Here is a 17,957-nt window from a genome sequence, read left to right on the forward strand (position 1 = left end):
TGCAATCTAGGCACAATCTGGAAGCGTGAAAGTCTCTGAGAAGGTCGCAAGAGAGCCTATTGGTAAAAGTACAGCCCACTTGCATTGGAGACCTCAAATGAGTGGACATGCCACTACCATGGTATGACCAGCAAATACAAAAACAGGTGTTCAGTAGAGCCAGCCTGAACCTACAAGATAGAAGGTGCATGCTATGGATTGCAAATCTGGAGAACAGGAACTTAATAGGACCCCAGGAGTTCCTGGATGAATACCAGATGCAGGGCATTCAGCTATTTGTTTTGCTTTGATTTTATTGTAACTGTATCCTAATGCCCTCCATTTGGGAAAAGAAAGTATTCAACTTACTTTTATATTTTTTTAATTTTACAGAAACCCATAGTTATGAGAGGTGAATATTTTATAACGATTTTGAACAAAGATTTTGGATGTTTTCTAGAGCCTTTTGTTACTTAGAGAGAATCTAGTCTTTCCATATCAAGTGTCAACAATCATGAAGTTCTAGTCTATCAGTGTCCATTGGAAGATCTTTATTACAGCTCTGACTTGCTTCTTGAGAACTACAGTTCCAATTCTTCCACATGGTCAGCTTCTACGTGTATTATTTCAAATGGATATTTTTCTCTCAGTGTATCTTGCTCTTCCACGCTCATAAGCAAGATCCACCATGTTAGATACTTGACACATCTCTGGGACAAATGTCCTGACATAAGCAACTCAGAAAGGACAGGTTTATTTTGGCTGTCAGTGTGAGGGAATATGCCATCATGCCCAAGAAGTCATGAGAATAAGAGCACGAAGTTGCTTGTAGTAAGTAGTATATCAGAAGTTAGGAAGCAGCGAGCAATGACCGCTGGTGCTCAGCTTTCCTCTTTATATGCAGTCTGGGTTCATAATCCATGGAATGATGCCATCTACATTGGGGGATGATCTTCTCACACCAAATCATGAAAATCTTTGACATTAACCAGAAGCTCTCATCCTCTTCTTGATTCTAGCTCTTGACTTTTCATCATTCAGTATTAACTGTCTTAAGCCCACTTCTTGCCAATTTCACTTCATAATATTACAACATTACATTCATTTACTCGTGTGCAAGTGTTTGGAGTGTTTATGTGTTATTTTCTAACATGAGACCATGTGCAACTGCATACATATGGAGGTCAAGAGTCAACTTTTAGGTGTGTTACATGGGTCTTGAGTGAGGGGTCAAAGCTTGAAGGTATCATCCAGTTTCATTGGGGTTAAGAACTTAGGTCCTGGAAAGAAAACTCAGAGACAGGAAAGGGAAATAACCATTGAGTAGAGAAGGGTACTAGACAGAGCAGGATGATTCCAGACCTGAGGTAGGAAAAACATGCAGTAGCTGCCTGCCAAAAGTGACACTGACAGAGATGTGAAGGCTTCTGATAGAAAGTAAAAGGTATGGATCTGAGAAAGACACAAAACAACTCCCCACAGGAGTGAACAATTGTGAGATTCCCTAACAGTTGCAAGTTGACAGAGAAACAGATAGTCTCTGGGCATAGGGAAAGAAAAAGAAGCAAAACCCCACAAACTTTATTAAAACCGTCAAATAGTATCCTGTAGACTAGTGTTTCTCAACCTTGCTTATGCAAGTGTTCCTTGAACAGTTTCTGTTGCCTCTGCTTCCTGCCTGTTAGCAGATTTTATCAGCTCCAATCTCCTGGTTGGTGTGAGAAATGAGCATCCTTTCTTAAAGGAGACAGACATGTAGATGTAACCAATGGTCTTATTAAATAAGAAACACAGAGTCAATTCAGAGAAGAAAGCCAAGAGGTCAGACCTAAGAGCCTCACCCTTCCTGATTCAGGGATCCTTTTCAGCCAAGAGAGCTTTCTGAAAAGGGACCTACTTCCTGTGTGTATGTCTTTATAGTCTTTCTGTTCTGCCTTCTCATTGGTTGTAAACCCAAACATGTGACTGCCTCGTCACTGCCTGTATGTACTGCCCTCCAGGTCCTTAAAGGCGTGCGCCACCGCCGCCACACACTTGCTATGGCTCTAATAGCTTTGACCCCCAGACAACTTTATTTATTAACATACAATTAAAATCTCATTTCAGTACAAGTAAAATACCACCACATTTCCCCTTTTCTATTTTAATAAAAAGGAAAAAAAGAAAAAGGTTATAACTAACAAAAGAAAAACTATATACAAAAGTACAATGACTATATAAAATATATACAAGTAATAAATGTCTAAACAATGTCTAGTCCATTTGTATTTGACAAATTCAGAGAAAATAATTTCATTATCTATCCTATTTTGTTAAGTCCAAAATGTATCTAATTCACTTTCTATCCAAATTAATCTTCAAGTATAACTAACTAACCTTCAACTATAACTACCTAATCTTCAACTCCCTCAGATACCCAAGAAGGAAATAATATTAGCTAATAAAAATAAAAACAGAAAGTGCATACAATCAACTTCCAAAAAATTTGTGAGTTGACAGAAACAGCCAGCTGCCTGGACAGTCACGTGAGGTTTCTCCACAGTGTTGGGGCATCATCTTCAGCCTATATGGTTAGCATATCTGACAGACTCATTTGTGAAGTTCATCAGTTCAACCTCATATTGGGTGAGAGCAGTCCATGTACCAGAAACACCTGAATTCCACTAGTGTCATGTCATGATTCAGGATTTTAAATTCTGGAAATTGTTGATGGTTTTTTAATTCAGCTGTCCATTCTTCTTGGCTGTGTATATATGGCTTCATCTCAGCATCCTGTTCTTCTTCACATCCCTCTATCAAATGCCAGTCTACTATTGAGAGGCGTGAGCTTAGTTACTCTTCAAGAATAACTGTTTCAGCTGCTGTTCCATTGCACATCAGAAGCCATTGGTCCACTGACTGTTCAGCTCCTTCAAAGAAAAGGGTACTGTAACTTTTCCGAATTGCGAAGGCCACTTCAGGGATGGTGCCATATTGTCCTGGCCTCAGAAGACGCCCTTTGATAAAGCCATAATCACTCGTTTTGGCAAGAATCAGTAGTCCTTTGTTTCATGTCCTGTCTGTCCATTTTGTCAGCAGTTGATTCAAGGATACTTTGTTGTCCAGTGGCTAACTTTTGCCACAATGAAAGTTAACTCCATACACAGTTTCTTCAATGCCCATATTTTCTCTGAAGTAGATTGGTATTGCCAGGAGCCGACATGTCTCATAATCATAACAAAAAAGAAAAATTTTCTCAGTTATTAAAACATTTTAAATGCCATATTCTGTAGATCTCTGAAGGGTTTGAAGATGACCTGTCTAAAATATATCTGCTCAATTTTTAAAACATATCTAATATGACTACAAGTTCTATTGTAATGTCTAACTACTAACTGTCATTTCTTTATATCCTAATAGTTGGTAACAATAACATTCAAGGATCAGAAAATTGCATTGTTAAATGAACGGTATAAGTACAATTAGAGATATACATATAGCATTTTCTAACAATATCAATTTCAATATATATAATTTGTATACAATATAAAACAATCCAATCCAATGTAATGTATTTAAAACTAGTAATTGTCTTTTTCTTCTTCTTTCTTTCTCTTTTTTTTTAAACAAGAACCTTAAATCTAATCTCCTTTGCTTAGCCTTTTTCCTAACCCTTGACAACAACTTGTAACCAACCCCCTAAACAATGAAAATTATCCCAGACCCAAAACCCATTAAAAAGACCAAAAAACCACCCACCCCACACCACCTCTTTGGGAATGTGGGCGTCATATTCTTAAAATTGCTTCCTGCTGGGTATGGGCGAAGGTATCTTTATCCTGAAAGAAACATTTTAGGTTAATTGTCAAATTCTAGGAAATGTAACCATATCCTTCATTAACCAGTCTGTGTATAATGCCAAAGTTCAGGGCTTATCTCAAGTCCTTATTCAAGTAGTTTTTGAGACTGGATCATCTCAGCTAGTCATCTCAAAATTGCTCTGAGCACCTTGTAGTTCAAAGCTGATCTGTAGATGATGTTTGTCAGCTTAGTGATATTATTATTATCCACGTGGAATTGTTGTTGTTGTGGGGCCCCAACTTCTTCCTGGAGACTTCAGTTGATGTTAGGCCTGGCCGTGATTTCCTGCAGAAAACTGATAAGAGACTAGAACACAAAGACATATATATGCAGCTAATTGAAGCCTTTTTTCTAGAATTAATTAATACTCTATATGACCATTCATATCTTAACAAAGGTTAAAATGTATATATATCTATACATCTATATATATTAATCTTGTAAATTTTGATATAAAATTTATACTTTAAGAAAAGTTTTCAAGAATCAGAATAGAATCAAAGAGTTGAGATTAGCAATAGAATAGTCCCTTAGTTAATTTGGCTTTTCTCCTGTCCCATAGCAGAAGATGGCTCTTTTATTCTGGCATGATACAGGGGGTTTGCATTTTCCTTTTAACAACATGCTTGAGTTTAAAGAAGGAGAGAGCCATTCTCCAACTCTAAAGTCAGCTTTAAATTTTAATTGAACTGGGACTATTAGAAGACCAATAGTGTTAAATTTTTAGAGAAAAGCAGAAACAAACATTTAGGAAGACATAAAATTTTTTAGATAATATATACCCATATGCTGTTTCACTCTGTTTCCTGGGATAGATGATTTGTCCCTTTTCTTCAGTTGTCTCATTTGTCCAGTGTTCTTCAGATTCCTTAACCTTCATTCTCCTAAAAGACAAAAACAAAAACCTTTCCCCAAGACTAATTTTGGGGATGTTCCTTTTTCGCAAGTTATTATCTGATTAAATGAAAAGACATGTGTTACTGGTATAAGTTAGTTTAAGTTGGATGTTCATGCTGGTTGATGAACTATCACCTCCTCTAATTAAGAGGTTTCTCTTGTTCAAATCGAACCTTTATCAATTTTGATGGTACCCACAACTTATCTTCTCCTGTAGAAACAAAAGCAAAACCTAGTCCCCAACGTAACACATACCCTGGTTTCCATTCTGAGGTCAGCACATCCTTAAAGTATATAGGCTGATTTAATTCTGTAGTTTTTTCTATTATCCAATGTCTCTCTGCAGCTGTTGTTCCTTTCTCATTGGCATTAAGAAAATTCAAAGTTAATAGAGCATTATGAAGTCTGTTTCTGGGGGTTTTTGTTACCCCTTTCTGTTTATTTAGCATATCCTTTAGAGTTCTGTTTGATCTTTCTATAACTGCTTGACATGTAGGATTATGTGGTATGCCTGTAATATGCTTTATATTGTAATAAGCAAAAACTGTTTCTTTTTTTTTTTTTTTTGGTTTTTTCGAGACAGGGGTTCTCTGTGTAGCTTTGCGCCTTTCCTGGAACTCACTTGGTAGCCCAGGTTGGCCTTGAACTCACAGAGATCCGCCTGGCTCTGCCTCCCGAGTGCTGGGATTAAAGGCGTGCACCACCACCGCCTGGCAAACTGTTTCATTTTAACAGAGACATATGATGGAGCATTATCAGTTTTGATTTGTGCAGGTATACCCATGAGGGCCATAACTTCTAGCAAATGAGTGATTACAGAATCAGCTTTTTCAGAACTCAAAGCAGTTGCCCACTGAAATCCTGAATAAGTATCGATAGTGTGGTGTACATATTTCAGTTTTCCAAATTCTGTAAAGTGAAACACGTCCATCTGCCAGATTTCATTCCTTTGAGTACCTTTTGGGTTACATCCAGCTGGTAATGGCGTTTGATTGTAGAAGGAACAAGTAGGACATTTCTTTACTATTTCTTTCCCTTGTTGCCAGGTTATGGAAAAATCCTTTTTTAAACCTTTACTATTGACATGATGTTTTTTATGAAATTCTGAGGCCTCCAGCACATTTCCTATCAATAATTTATCAATCTCATCATTGCCTTGTGCTAGAGGGACTGGCAGACCAGTATGGGATCGAATGTGAGTTATATATAAAGGATGACTCCTTTTCCTGATTGTATCTTGTAATTGAATAAATAGTGAAGTTAATTCTGAAGCATCAGGGATAAATTCTGCAGTCTCAATATGTAATACTACAGTTTCAGCATACTGAGAGTCAGTTACTATGTTGAGAGTTTCTGAAAAATCCATTAATACCAACAGAATAGTATACAATTCTGATTTCTGAACTGAATTATAAGGACTTTGAACCACTTTACTTAAATTTTCTGATTTGTAACCTGCCTTTCCTTGTTTGTTGGCATCTGTATAAAATGTACGAACTCCAGATATGGGTTTTTCCCATATAATTGGAGGCAAGATCCAATCAGCTCTCTTTATAAGATCAATTCTATCGCTTTTGGGATATTTGCTGTTAATTTCTCCCAAAAAATTACTGCAAGCTCTTTGCCAAGGTTCACTTTCTGTCCATAATTTTTCAATGTCCTCCTTAGTTAAAGGTACGACAATTTCTGCTGGGTCTATTCCTGCTAATTGACGAAGTCTCAATTTTCCTTTCCAAATCAAGTCAGAGATTTTTTTCCACATAAGTTTTTAATTTTTTATTTGGTTTATTTGGTAAAAATATCCATTCTAATATAATATCTTCCCTCTGCATTAATATTCCTGTAGGAGAATGCCTAGAAGGTAAAATAACCAAAATGCAATCCAGCTTTGGATCAATACGATCCACGGGTCCTTAATGTACTTCCTTTTCTACCAAGGCCAATTCTTCCTCAGCTTCAGGTGATAATTCTCTTGGACTATTTAAGTCCTTGTCACCTTCTAAGGTTTTGAAAAAATTATGCAGTTCATCATTTTTTACCCCAACAATAGTTCTTAGATGAGAAATGTCTCCAAATAATCTTTGAAAGTCATTAAGAGTCTGTAGTCTATCTCTCCTAATTTGCAACTTTTGGGGTCTAATTTTTTGTAGCTCTATTTTATATCCTAAATAATTAATAGAATCTCCTCTTTGTATCTTTTCAGGAGCAATTTGTAATCCCCAGCAAGGCAAAATTTTCTTACTTCTTCAAACATTCTTTCTAAAGTATCTGCATTTGAGTCAGCTAGTAAAATATCATCCATATTATGATAAATTATAGATTTAGGAAATTTTTTACGTATCACTTCCAATGGCTGTTTTACAACATATTGGCACAGAGTTGGGCTATTCAACATTCCTTGTGGGAGGACCCTCCACTGAAATCTTTTAACCGGTTGAGAATTATTATAAGTAGGCACTGTGAAAGCAAATATTTCTCTGTCTTTTTCTTGTAAGGGTATTGAAAAGAAACAGTCTTTTAAATCAATAACTATGAGAGGCCATCCTTTTGGTAACAGAGTAGGCAAAGGAATTCCAGATTGTAGAGAGCCCATGGGCTGAATTACTTTGTTAATTGCTCTAAGGTCTGTTACCATTCTCCATTTACCAGATTTCTTCTTAATAACAAATACAGGAGAATTCCAAGGGCTGGTTGATTCTTCAATATGCTGAGCATTTAACTGTTCTTCTACCAGCTCTTCTAAAGCCTGGAGTTTCTCTGTTGTTAAAGGCCATTGCTGGACCCATACAGGCTTGTCTGTTAACCATTTTAAAGGTAGAGCTGTTGATGTCTTTGAAAGATCATCGGTTGTTGTGCCCTGTTCTTGTATAACATGGATGGTTGGTGACCATTCAGAATATCGCCTTCTAATATTTCTCCCAGAAACATGTGCTAGTTTATGATTAATTTCTGAGATTGGAGGGATGTTAATCTGAGTATTCCATTGTTGCAACAAGTCTCGACCCCACAGGTTCATAGCTATGTTAGCCACATGTGGTTTTAATTTTGCTCTCTGTCCTTCTGGACCTATACATTCGAGCCATCTTGCACTCTGTTTTACCTGAGATAATGTCCCAATATCCAACAGTTGAACGTTTACCTCCTGAAGAGGCCAAGTTGGATGCCAAAATTCTTGTGCAATTATGGTAATGTCCGCACCTGTGTCTACCAGACCAGACAACAAAACACCATTTATTTTTATTGATAATTTTGGTCTTTGTTCATTAATAGAAGTTTGCCAAAAAATTTTCTTTATGTTTTCTCCTGAATTTTCTATTCTCTCTGTTTCATCATCCTGACCAGCATGACTTATTCCAATAGGCATTTGGTTATTTAATTGCTCTGAGTAGGGATTTCCTCTATGACTGCAGGAAAGGTTTGAACTGGATTTGCTATTGGGGCCTGCATGAGGCCCCTCTGGGAGTTTCCCGAAGACTGAGGCAAAGGATTACCCTGTCTGTCCCTTGTTGATCTACATTCGTTTGTCCAGTGTTTTCCCCTACCACACCTTCTGCATACTCCAGAAGGAAGGGGCATTCTGTTGCCAGTGTTCCTTGACGAAACATTGTTTCTAGGAATGACCTGTTTGCAGTCCCTTTTCAAATTTCCTTGCTTTCCACATCCAAAACATCTAACATTCCTCAAACCTTTTGAAATTGCTTCTCCTACCCACGTATCATCATGCTCATGAGCTTCAACATTAACCGTGTCTCTAATCCGATCTTCCAAAGGTGCAGATCTTGCCTTTAACAGCCTGATTATTGTTTTGCATGCTGCATTCACATTCTCAAAGGCCAAAGATTCAATTAATATCTTACTAGCTTCTGAATCCGGGACCATTCTCTTTACTGCTGAAGCCAGTCTTTGTAAAAAAATCTATGAAAGATTCTTTTGGGCCTTGTACAACCTTTGTAAATGACTCAGTTTTTTTTCCTGGTTCCTCAACTCTGTCCCATGCATTCAAGGCTGCTGTTCGACATAAAATTAGGGTTTGGACATCATATAAACATTGTGCTTGTGCTGAAGCATATTGACCTTCTCCAATAAGCTGATCCTGGCAGACTTGTATTCCTTTATCCCTCCACTGTTTTTCTATGCTTTTAGCTTCATCCTTGAACCAAGTTAGCCATTGAAGCCTTTGACTGGGTTCAAGAACAGCTTGTGCCAGCTCCCGCCAGTCCTGTGGTACAATCCTATTATATGTTGACCAAGAGTTTAACATTTGCTTTACATATGGGGAATGCATGCCATAAGATACTATTGCCTCCTTAAACCTTCGTAAATCTAACATTTCAATTGGAGCCCAAATATTTTGTGTAGTCATTTGATCAGGCAACTGCTGTACAGTTACTGGACAAACTAAGGGTGACTGTGTGAAAACAGGCTTTCTTTCTGTAACCCTATGATCCAATCTTGAAGCAACTTCACTGTTAGTTTCTTCTGTCTGAGTTTTTAGAGGTTTATCAAGTTTTTCTAAAGCTGTCACCCTGGCACTTAAATTGACTATCTTTTTAAATAGTAAAATGAGAATAAGCATAGTAATAAAATGCATAATTCGATCAACATTAATCTTCTCATATAGCTGTTCCATAGTCAGACTGTCTAATATTGCAAACAAAGCCCAATTTTCTTCCAATGAACACAGAAAACCCATTTTTTTTAAATGTGGAAAAAATTTCTCTTTTATATAGTTTCCTTTAAAATATCTGATATGTTAAGTGACTGACCAAGTCCTCGCAGAACAGTACCAATCTGAGGGAATTTCAAAACAGCCACCTAGTGTCCGAGGTGTGAATCCAGAGAGAGAGAGAGAGAGAGAGAGAGAGAGAGAGAGAGAGAGAGAGAGAGAGAGAGAAAACACGCAAGAACCATAGCCGGAAGTTCTGCCTAAAAGCTTGAATCCAGCCACGTGTTCCCGCTTGAGCCTAGTCAAGCCTTGGCTCTGGCTACCTTAAGCTCCAACCACATGTGTTGGCTTTACATGCAGGGGCCCTGTTTGGCAGGGCAGGGCTGAATTGTCTGTAGCACCGGCTTTAAGCAAGTATCCCAAAGTTAGTCTTGCTTGAGGTCAAGCCGACCTGGGCCCGGGCTAGGGAGCCGGCCACCCTGGCGGGAGACCGGACCTGCTGGCCGCCCTGGCGGGAAACTGGACCTGCCGCCAAGCCAAGGTTTTTAATGGATTCTTGTCATGTTGGGCGCCAAATGTAGATGTAACCAACGGTCTTATTAAATAAGAAACACAGAGCCGATTCAGAGGAGAAAGCCAAGAGGTCAGAGCTAAGAGCCTCACCCTTCCTGATTCAGGGATCCTCTTCAGCCAAGAGAGCTCTCCGAAAAGGGACCTACTTCTGGTGTGTATGTCTTTATAGTCTTTCTGTTCTGCCTTCTCATTGGTTGTAAACCCAAACATGTGACTGCCTCATCACTGCCTGTATGTACCACCCTCCAGGTCCTTAAAGGCGTGCGCCACTGCCGCCACGCACTTGCTATGGCTCTAAAAGCTCCGACCCCCAGACAACTTTATTTATTAACATACAATTAAAATCACATTTCAGTACAAGTAAAATACCACCACAAAGATGTAATTTTTTAGAATAAAAAATTTCCCTCAACTTCTCTCCGTTGCCCTTTCTCAGAGATTAACATTGGATGGCACCAGACTGTGTGCAAATGTAGTTCTGGCTAATTTCTTGCTGAGAAGATATGATGTTTCCAGGTACTGACCAGAAAGAAGGGAGCCCTTGGTTGGAAAGCAGACTCTTCATGCCAGTCAAGAAGGTTGCATTAGGACACACTTGTCAGTGTAAATATAGGATCTGGAACAGCCAGTTGATAACTGTGTTGTGCTGGTGAGGTACCATCTTTCATAGAGTGAATCTATGAAAGCAATTACAACCCCAAATGATCATGTGATTTAAGAAAAATCATAAAAGCCACATTGTGATTGTTTTGAGCTTTCTACTTATGAGAGGAGGAATTCAGGCAAGAAACACCCCAAACCCCTCTGCAGGCCTTAGAGTAAACAAAAGTGAGGGTAATGAGTTCCTTGCAGCTTTTCTCTATGGCAGCTTCTGTGTGCTGACCACAGGCAGGTATATGCTTAGGCGGGTGAATCCCAGCTGCAAAGGACTTTTCAAGCAGGGTTTCAATTAGGGCTCTCTGTTTTCAAATGACTGTGGTTTTAGTCCCAATTGCTGATATTTTTTTTGTATTATAAACCTGTGAAAGGGTCCTGATCATTTCCTGTGCCACAACCTGAAGGCAATCCTGCTCTGTAATGTCTTCCACAAGACAAATTATTCTACAAATTTAAGTTCATCCATATTCAGGTTTTCAGGACACAGGTACAATGCAGCCAGCTTTGTGCCAGCACAGAACATGAATGAAAGCCAGCCCCTTTCACCTTACAGTCCCTGATCCTCTTTGAATACTCATGAGCAGCTTCCAACACTCCACATCCTTCTAGAATTTCACACTCTCCATGGAATGGCCAATTAAACTCTTTTAGAACATCTGATTGCATTTCTAAGGCATAGGTCCAAATATTTCCACATTACCCAAGTACTGATTCCAAAAGTTTAATAAGTTCATGATTAGGTTAATAACATTAACTTGAATAATTCTATTTCAAGGACCACTGGTCTACATTACTTACCTGTCTCATTGTTGTGAAAATATCTGACATGATAAAAGAAAGGAAAGAGTGGATATTTGAACATTATTTTCTCACAGTTTGAGGGCACTGTAACAGCAGAGAGTGTATAGTATACGAATTATAAGGCTTCCGGTCACTCTGTGCCTGTCACTAGGGAACAGAGTGCTATGGATGTTTCTCATCTTCTAGACGTCTTCTTTTTTATGCAGTCTGAGTCCACTGCTCAGGGAAGGATGCCAACCATATGTATCATAAATCATCCACCTCACTTATCTTGGCCTAAATAATCTCACATACATGTTTAGAAGTCGTTTTGTTCTATGATTCTATATCCTGTCATCAGCCACACATTGCTCAAAATCAAAACAGTTCCTGACATCTGATCTTGCTTTTGTGCTCAGTTGAATCTGGGTATATTTAGTTTATAATAGTTACTTTCTGTCAGGGACACTCATATCTCTGTTACTTTCAATCCCAGTGGCTTCCAGTTTAAAATTCCTTGTCACAGATCTATAGTTGTGACTCTATCATCTTCACCCATCACTCTACTTTCTCTCCTGTGTGGGTTTAATTTCCAGCACACACATAATTTGTCCACTCGAATTAATGAATTTTATATACCCCTAGATGTCTACTGCTTGCCAAGTCCCCTATAACATCACCACAAGCCATGGAACAAAGGTTCCTGTACAACACACACACACACACACACACACACACACACACACACACACACACACACACACAACAACAAATTAATGTAATAAAAATGATATATTTGGACCATAAATTGTCAAGAAGAGGATTAGGAATGGTTAATATTGAATGTTGAGTGAACAGGATCTAAAATCAAGAAATTCAGAAGCCCATGGTAATGTCTCAAAGAGGTTAAGATGAGGTTAATTGGGCTGGGAAGTACCATCTGAAATTGACTAGCATCATTCCTTGGAATGAGGTTCCTGGCTGCATAACATGCAGAGAGCTAGGTGAGCTTCTGCAGTGTTCTAACTACTCTCGCTGCTCTCTAGATACTAATGCAATGTAGCAAGCAACTTGGGACTCTGCCCCCATGAACACTCAGTCATGAGTTGTATTACCTCAAATTAAGAGCCAATATAAGCTTTTCTTCCTTTACTTGCTCATGTTATGTATTTTGTCAGAGAAATGATTCAGGTATGTGATATGGTGGGTGGTGGTGATGGAGATGGAAGATCTAGGTCAGTTGTTATCAAACTTCCTAATGCTGTGACACTCTAATACACTTCCCCATGTTGGAGTGACCCCCAACCATAAAGTTATTTTCATTACTACTTCATAACTGCAATTTTCTATTGTTATTAATCATAATATAAATATCTGTGTTTTCCAATGGTCTTAGGCAATCCTGGTGAAAGGGTAATTCAACTCTGAAAAGGGGCCACAAACCACTGGTTGAGAACCACTGATCTCGATCCACTGAGAGAAAGTATTCACACAGTATAACACACACTCAGAAAGCTGACCTGATTAAGAATAGGGACTAATGTTCCCAGGAAGAAAACTAGGATTTTTTTAAGGTCCAGAATGATGGCTGAGAGATTAGAATGGCCCTATGCTACGCAACACATGGACCATTAGAGCACACTGGAAATGCCTGGGCATTTCTGGCATTTATTCACAACTGGGGAAACAGGAGATGGCTACTGCCTTCTAATAGAGACAGACAAGAGATGACACTAGCATACTCAGTGAACAGCATTGCTGTCTTTCTCCAAAAGATCATCCCAATCTCCCGGCAGTGCCAAGGCTAAAACATCATGCTCTACCTGTCAGAGATATGAATACTTAAGTGTCTCCACACAAGAATGTGGTTTCTTTTTTTATATTGTGGTGTCTGCTTACTGGCAAACCATATTTCTCATGGGACTCACTAGGTTTACTTAGGAAACATGCCTTTATACTGAACTGTTTCTTGCTATTGCTTTTGCCTCTGACGAATGAGATCATGACCTACAGTTTAGTATGTGAAAACATTTAAAGAATGGAATGCGTTTGAAAGCAAGGAAGGAATAAAATTTAGACACACTCCCAGAAATCAAGTTGATATTTTATATAGAATGAATTGGTGATTACACAGTACTGTGTACAAATGGGCAATTTCTTCAAGGATTCTCCTGGCAGATGTTAAAATGCCAGAGCCCTCACTTCAGACCTTTTTCTCAGCCAGGTTGGAAGCACACTGGGTCTTCACCTGACTCTGTCCTGTCAACGAGATCATCTCACAGAGAAACAAAATCACGCCAAAGAGTGACATTGTGGCTATCAGGACACTCATTGGCAACACATTTGTGCAGTGTTTCTTTATAATATCCTCCTTTTTAACGGGAAAGTCAGGTGAAAAGTCAAGAGTGGTTTGCCCATAGATATCTATCAGGTGGTTCAAGGTTACAGTAACAAGTGTGATAATGCTGCTCACAGCCAAAGTTATGGCAGACATCTTGTAGCAAAACAGCTGGATCTCAATGAAGGGGTCTTCCATACAGCTGATCTTAATGGCCACTGAAGTGAAAATCACAACTAGTATTTTCATCAAAATGGCCCACGCTATCAGGACTTGTAAATACTGAAATTCCGATGACTTGTTCCAGGTTGAATTGATAGGGGTTTGAACCAACATCCTGGTCATAGACCCAGAGATGTTAAATTCCTGAGTGTAATAAGCTTTCCAGAGTCCAATTGACACAAATTGCACATCCTTGTTGTTAAACTCCCACAGGCGCCAGCATTGGCTGTTTGCAAGGATGATTTCGAACACCAAAGCTGCTGTACTGCAAATCAGGCCACAGAACTTGAAGATGTACTCCTTCATTTTGGCAAATCTGAAGAAGGCATCAAAGAAGAATAGAGTCAGTGAGACTACAAGGGAAGGCAGGAAAACAGAGGGAGTCATGGCTTAGACAGCACTGAGCTCTCATACCTTGTCCTTGTTGTCACATAGAGATGTTTCAGTGGTCTATGTACAGATTATTATTCTTCACAGAGTAGATAATAGTATTTGTTGAGTAGGAATTTCAGTGCTTAGAACTGACAATGAGAAGAGAGTTTGCAATATCATATGTAATGACATGCATATTTTACCTGTATTTGCAATTTGTAAATATTTTAATACCATAAAGAGAGGAAAAAGCAGAGGAATGTTCAAATTAATTGTCATTTCTAAAATATAGTATTATAACATTTCATGACTGTTACAAAGTGAAATCATCTATGAAAGAAAATGAAAATAATTCACATAGTAAACTCATTTATGTAAAACTAATAACACACTTGACATAAATTTTTGTATACATATATGTGTATACAAATTGATCTGTACATAATGATACACATCATAAATGATAGTGTACAATGCTATTCCTCCTTGTGAATTTTACAGAAATGTACACTTCTCTAAAGAAGGCTATACATATTTTATAATTGAAACCAGAGGAGTATGCCCATCAACGTCTATCTGTAACATAGCCGGGGATAGAGCTCAGTGGTATAGTGATTATCTAACATGCACAAATCCCTGAATTCTTCTTTAGTATCTGTAAACCAAAATATATGTGCAAAATTGTCCAGAGAGTGAGTTAGAGGAATAGGGGAAATGGATAATTAACACATAAAATCATATAAATCCATAAAAGTGGATATTTCCAATTGTAGCCATCTCTTACTTAAAATTTCATCTTTAGATAATTAGCTTCATTTCAGTGAAACAAAAAGAATCCTGACATATTTTTTGTGAGCAAATATCTTCTTTCCCAGAAAATTTACACTCTTTATTGTAACTTTGAACTAAATTCTTTGTACCTTTTCTCAATTCCAATCTTAGGATGAAGGAAGGAGCTGAGTCATTTACTCACTAGGCATGTGGATAACACACTGCTAACTGTGCATGCAGAAGGTTGAAGGGGCCTACACACTGGATCTCCTTGCCAGGAAACCTTCCCTAAAATGCTACCCACTGCTCTAAAGTCTCTGTAGAATGTGCTTCCTGACTGAGTGAAGGCAGTAGCTGTTCTACTAGGGAGGTTTTATCAGCAAGATGTGTTCACAATTCATGGTGGCCTGGGTAACACCCTGCCCACATCATCTTCCATTGCAGGGCAGGCCCAAGGCAATGGACTACAAGAACAGTGTGCTTTGAAGTAGTACTGAAAACACAATGAAGATTGCTGTTGTTCCAGAAAAAAAAAAGTGCTAGCATGGTAGTATCTGTTTCTTCCTGTATTTGAAACACATGGAGTAGATGTGTGTGATTCATAAGACCATATTTGAAAGCTCCCATATATAACATAAAGTTTTTATACCTTTGTGTATTATGGATAAGAAGATTCCTTTAGAAGGTGGCAGGATCACAGACATTCTTCCCATTAACAGTAAATGCCCATATCTCCATTCAGAAGAAGAGTGGAAAATCCTTCAGAAAAAGAAATTCTATTAGGCAGATATTTCAGCTCAGAGCAGTGTCTCTCCAACTCCTTGATCCCACAATCCTTTCCATTCACTCTTGTCCTTGGCTTAAGAAGAACCTCATTTAAACACTTCAGGAGTATTCATACATCTGACTCTCTAAGGACATCCATCTAGTCATTTCCCCCATTTTGTAGGTAAGGAAACAACAGAGAGAGGTTAATTCCTAAACTCAACATCAGGGACCTACACAATTAAAACCTGCAGGGCAGCTCAATGCTTACCTGCAGTCCCACATGGGGCTTCTAGACACGTTATTCAGCAGCGTTGACATACACTTACCCACATGTCAATGGCCCTTTCTGGCATTCTTTGTCCTGTGAAATTGAATGTGATGAATAAAAACACCCGGGAATGTAAAATACTTGCCTCTTTTTCCCTTGCAGTAAGACCAAATGTTAGTGACTTCCAGTTGACAGAGTATTAACTCTCTTTTAAAAATTCTTGTTTCCATAGCTACTAAGGCTGAATGGTGGATTATGAGCAAAGAACACAACTTCCTAGCCATATTTGGCCATAAAGGACCAGTGTGCTTAACTTCCCTTTGTATGTGAATAGTCTTCAAAAATGAATTTCGTTTTTTAAATCATGCATCAAATAAGTACTATAATGCCTGATCGGCATAGCAGAGATTGTTATTTGAAAAAAAAGAAAAAAAATGAGTTCTCATCCCCCATTCCTTGCCCTCCAGTGTCTGTGTGGTGTAAGGATAGACGTTTCACTTTGAGCAAAGTGTCTTCATTGGAGACTTTGAGATCATCTTACCTTGTAGAAACATCTTAGATAGAGACACAAATTACATATTGTCAGTAATAACAGATTATATGTATATAAAATCATGGTGTATTTTGTTTGGAATAGAAAAATATCCTCCTTTTCTCTTTCTGTGTTTTACCTCAAACTCTGTCACTTTGATGATACTTGTTAGGGCTTTTATTGCTGTGATAAAAGCACTATGACCAAATTCAACTTGGAGAGGAAACGGTTCACGTGGCTCACATTGCCACATCATAGTGCATCATCTCAACAGATTAGGGCAGGCACTCAAGGCACAAACCAAAGACAGAATATGAATCAAGCAGGAGCCAAGGAAAAACACTGCTTACTGATTTGACCCACATATCTTGTTCAATGTGCATTTTTATATCATCCATTACCAGAGGCCCAGGTTTTGTACTGCCCACCTTCTGCCAGGACATCCTACAAGAGATACTAATCAAGAAAATTACTAACCCAGAAAATGTCCTATAGACTTGACTACAGGCAATTTGATGGAGAGGATCCCTTAATTGAGCTTCTTCTTTCCAGGTAACTCTTAAGTTCTTACAAACTGATATAAATCTATGTAAATTTACACAATGTTATTTCTTACTGTGGTCACATCTTGAGAACATACCATACTGTAAGCATATAGTTAAAAATAGCAAAAATTTGTAAATGAATGGTAAAAAGAGAAGGAAAGGTTGACTTTCTTTTTAAACCTTATCTCTTTGTACTTCATAATGTATCTGTGGTATAATAAGCAATGAAGAAAACCTACATTTTCTGCTACATGGCAGCTTCCAGAGCACACTGATATCAAAATCAGGGTGAATTTCTTAGTGTGAGCTGTGGAGATCAATGGGAAGTGCATAAATATCCTGTTACAGGAAATGGGAAGACAAGAATGTTTCATAAAAAGCATGGTGTAGCCCTACTTTATAAATGTGCATGTTGTTGTTTTTATATATGTGACCAACATGGAAGATTCCACAGCCTGCCATCTTAGACAGAAGTATTCAAACAGCATTTTCTAGCAAGTGATATACCCCAGATTCTGCTGGAAAGAAATGTGCCCTGAAAAGCATCATCCAGGTGCTCAAGAGCTTGGCAAAAATGTCAGATGATCATCTGGGTGTGGTGAACTATACCTTTAATCTCAGCAACAGGAGGGAGAGTCAGCCCAATTTCTGTGATTTCTAGGTGTGAATTGTCTATATTGTAAGCTCCCAGAAAGCCAGAGGTACTCTGAAACCAGGTCTCATGAAAATAAAGAAAAGAAGAATTTTGC

General features: G+C 38.4%; 1 protein-coding gene across 1 annotated transcript; it reads right to left on the reverse strand.

The window, feature by feature from the left end:
- Positions 1-13,595: 13,595 nt before the first annotated feature.
- Positions 13,596-14,339, reverse strand: LOC128113800 (uncharacterized). Its single transcript, XM_052743740.1, has one exon. The coding sequence runs from the start codon at positions 14,337-14,339 to the stop codon at positions 13,596-13,598; it is 744 nt and encodes a 247-aa protein (XP_052599700.1).
- Positions 14,340-17,957: the final 3,618 nt, after the last annotated feature.

Source organism: Peromyscus californicus, unplaced genomic scaffold, assembly GCF_007827085.1.
Source record: "Peromyscus californicus insignis strain IS unplaced genomic scaffold, ASM782708v3 Scaffold_10__1_contigs__length_136768540, whole genome shotgun sequence".
Lineage (NCBI taxonomy): Eukaryota > Metazoa > Chordata > Mammalia > Rodentia > Cricetidae > Peromyscus > Peromyscus californicus.